The 1925-nt window shown below is 32.7% G+C and overlaps 1 protein-coding gene across 1 annotated transcript in view; it reads left to right on the top strand.

Moving 5' to 3' along the window:
• Positions 1–1905, top strand: part of LOC117173596 — a 62525-nt gene extending 60620 nt beyond the window's left edge. Inside the window, exon 11 of the mRNA XM_033362235.1 lies at positions 994–1905. Coding sequence (XP_033218126.1) covers positions 994–1245 — 252 coding nt within the window. The 3' untranslated portion in view covers positions 1246–1905. The remainder of the gene's footprint in view (positions 1–993) is intronic.
• The last annotated feature ends 20 nt before the right edge of the window (positions 1906–1925 follow it).

Below are 1925 nucleotides of genomic sequence, written 5' to 3'. Positions count from 1 at the left end.
ATTCCGCGATCTAAAACTTTCTAGTTCTTACTTCTTGGTTAGCTTTTTATTGTTCATATTTTTGGTTAAGTATCATCTAGTCGATCGCGTGCGTTGGCATCCTATCGTTAGGACGCCTCGATAGTGTAATTTGAAAATTAACTAAGCGTATAATTACTAGCTGATTGTAAATATCACTGAAGTTTTTTTTTTGGTTTATAATTTTATTGAAGATTCTGGATTTTCTGAAAATATTTTGTAATCTTCTGGAATGTTCTGAAATGTTGTTGCATTTTCTAGATTATACTTGGATATTCCAGAAGATAGTGGAATTTACTATACTACCCCATTGTTTTTAATTTAACCCTGCGCGGTCGCACTGTATTTTCTCTGCTTTCGCGGTCAACCTGGGTAGAAATCGTCCACGTACAGTTTTCAACGTGTTAAATTACTTTGAAAAATATCAAATAATTCATGAATACTTTTGAATCCTTCTAGAATGCGACCCCATGATTGTTTAAGTACAGAAGCTATTAAATTTGTTGTTATCAAATGGTAGTTTGAGAAAACACACACAAATATTTTACCTAAATTTCAACATTAAAAAAATTAGTTAAAATAATAAAAAATATATATATATATATTATAGATTATGATCGCGGATACCCTAATATTCAGGAAAAACTGCGTTCTGATATTTTCTGCATAACGAAAGCCGAATTATTTAGGCGTTTGAAAATGCACAATTTCAAGGAGAGGGAAATCGATGATTTTTACGAAAAATAATATGCGTGCAGGTCGTTACCTGTACTAAGTTTTTTTATGAGGGGAAGCCTATTTCAAAGTGAAATCGACCTATGTGTGACCGCGCAGATTTAAAATTAAGTCATTTAAATTTAGAGTTATTTAGCCATAGATTTCATATAATTTTATCATTTTTTTCGCGAGATAATGATAAAAGATTCTAATTTGCCTTGCTTAAATTCACCTCGGCAATAAAAATATTGTTTCCAGATTTTTGGTTGGCCGACTGAACCAGTTCAAGATATTCTCGAAGCGGTGATTAGAAGATGTGGCCACCAACCTTTAACTGGAGACAGCGATTTGCCTTTCGCGGAAAGACTGAGAGAAAACGTGAAGCTCCTCTTCACCGTCGTCATCGACGATGCCAACGTCAAATCCCTCCTTACGACGCAAACTGTCGACGAAGTCATTCTCCATGTACTCAAACTTTCTAAGGAATACGACCAACAGAAACAGGAATAATACACATCACAATCCCACGGAGTAAAAACATTTCCCAGCGGATCTTGAGTTTTGACTCCTTTATCATTTATATTTTGAGAACGTTCTCAGTCATATTTTTAAAAGTAAATCATTTTCAACTTTCAGTTTGTGCATAATTCTTAAAAACGTTATCACACGGAAATTCCACATAATGTAAAATTCCGGCATTGTTTAAGGGCGTTGTTGACAGTTTGTTACGCAGTATTTTTAAAGATTTTCGACCTTTTATGAAAAACCTGAAAGCTTCGGCGCATTGATAGGACTTCAGTCATTTGAGCAGCATCGCATTTAAAGATTATAAATCGTTTGTCATTTTTTTACTGCCGTTTTCGAGTGTGAATTAATTGTGTGAAGAAAAAATTTTAAATTAGGGCCACTCCATGAATGATCACCTGAAACCGATTGCGCTCAAATTTTAGAAAAAAATTTTAATTCGTCTAATTATTTCTTATATTTCTAGATTCGATTCGTGTATTTTAAGAATAATAAATTATTTTTATTAAGCCAGAAAAAATTGTTAACATGTGGACGTTCAAAAAATGGCGATAGCGTGTAATTTTTTTTAAAGATTTAAACACTAAAGTTACTTGTTTAAAATTAAGTAGAAGGCAACGTGCGATCAGGGATGATTTAAATTTATTATCTATAATGATATTATA

The sequence above is a fragment of the Belonocnema kinseyi genome, chromosome 5 (assembly GCF_010883055.1).
Source record: "Belonocnema kinseyi isolate 2016_QV_RU_SX_M_011 chromosome 5, B_treatae_v1, whole genome shotgun sequence".
In the NCBI taxonomy this organism is placed as follows: domain Eukaryota; kingdom Metazoa; phylum Arthropoda; class Insecta; order Hymenoptera; family Cynipidae; genus Belonocnema; species Belonocnema kinseyi.
The sequence above is the reverse complement of the archived record's forward strand: the minus strand, read 5'-3'. Positions and strand labels throughout refer to the sequence as shown.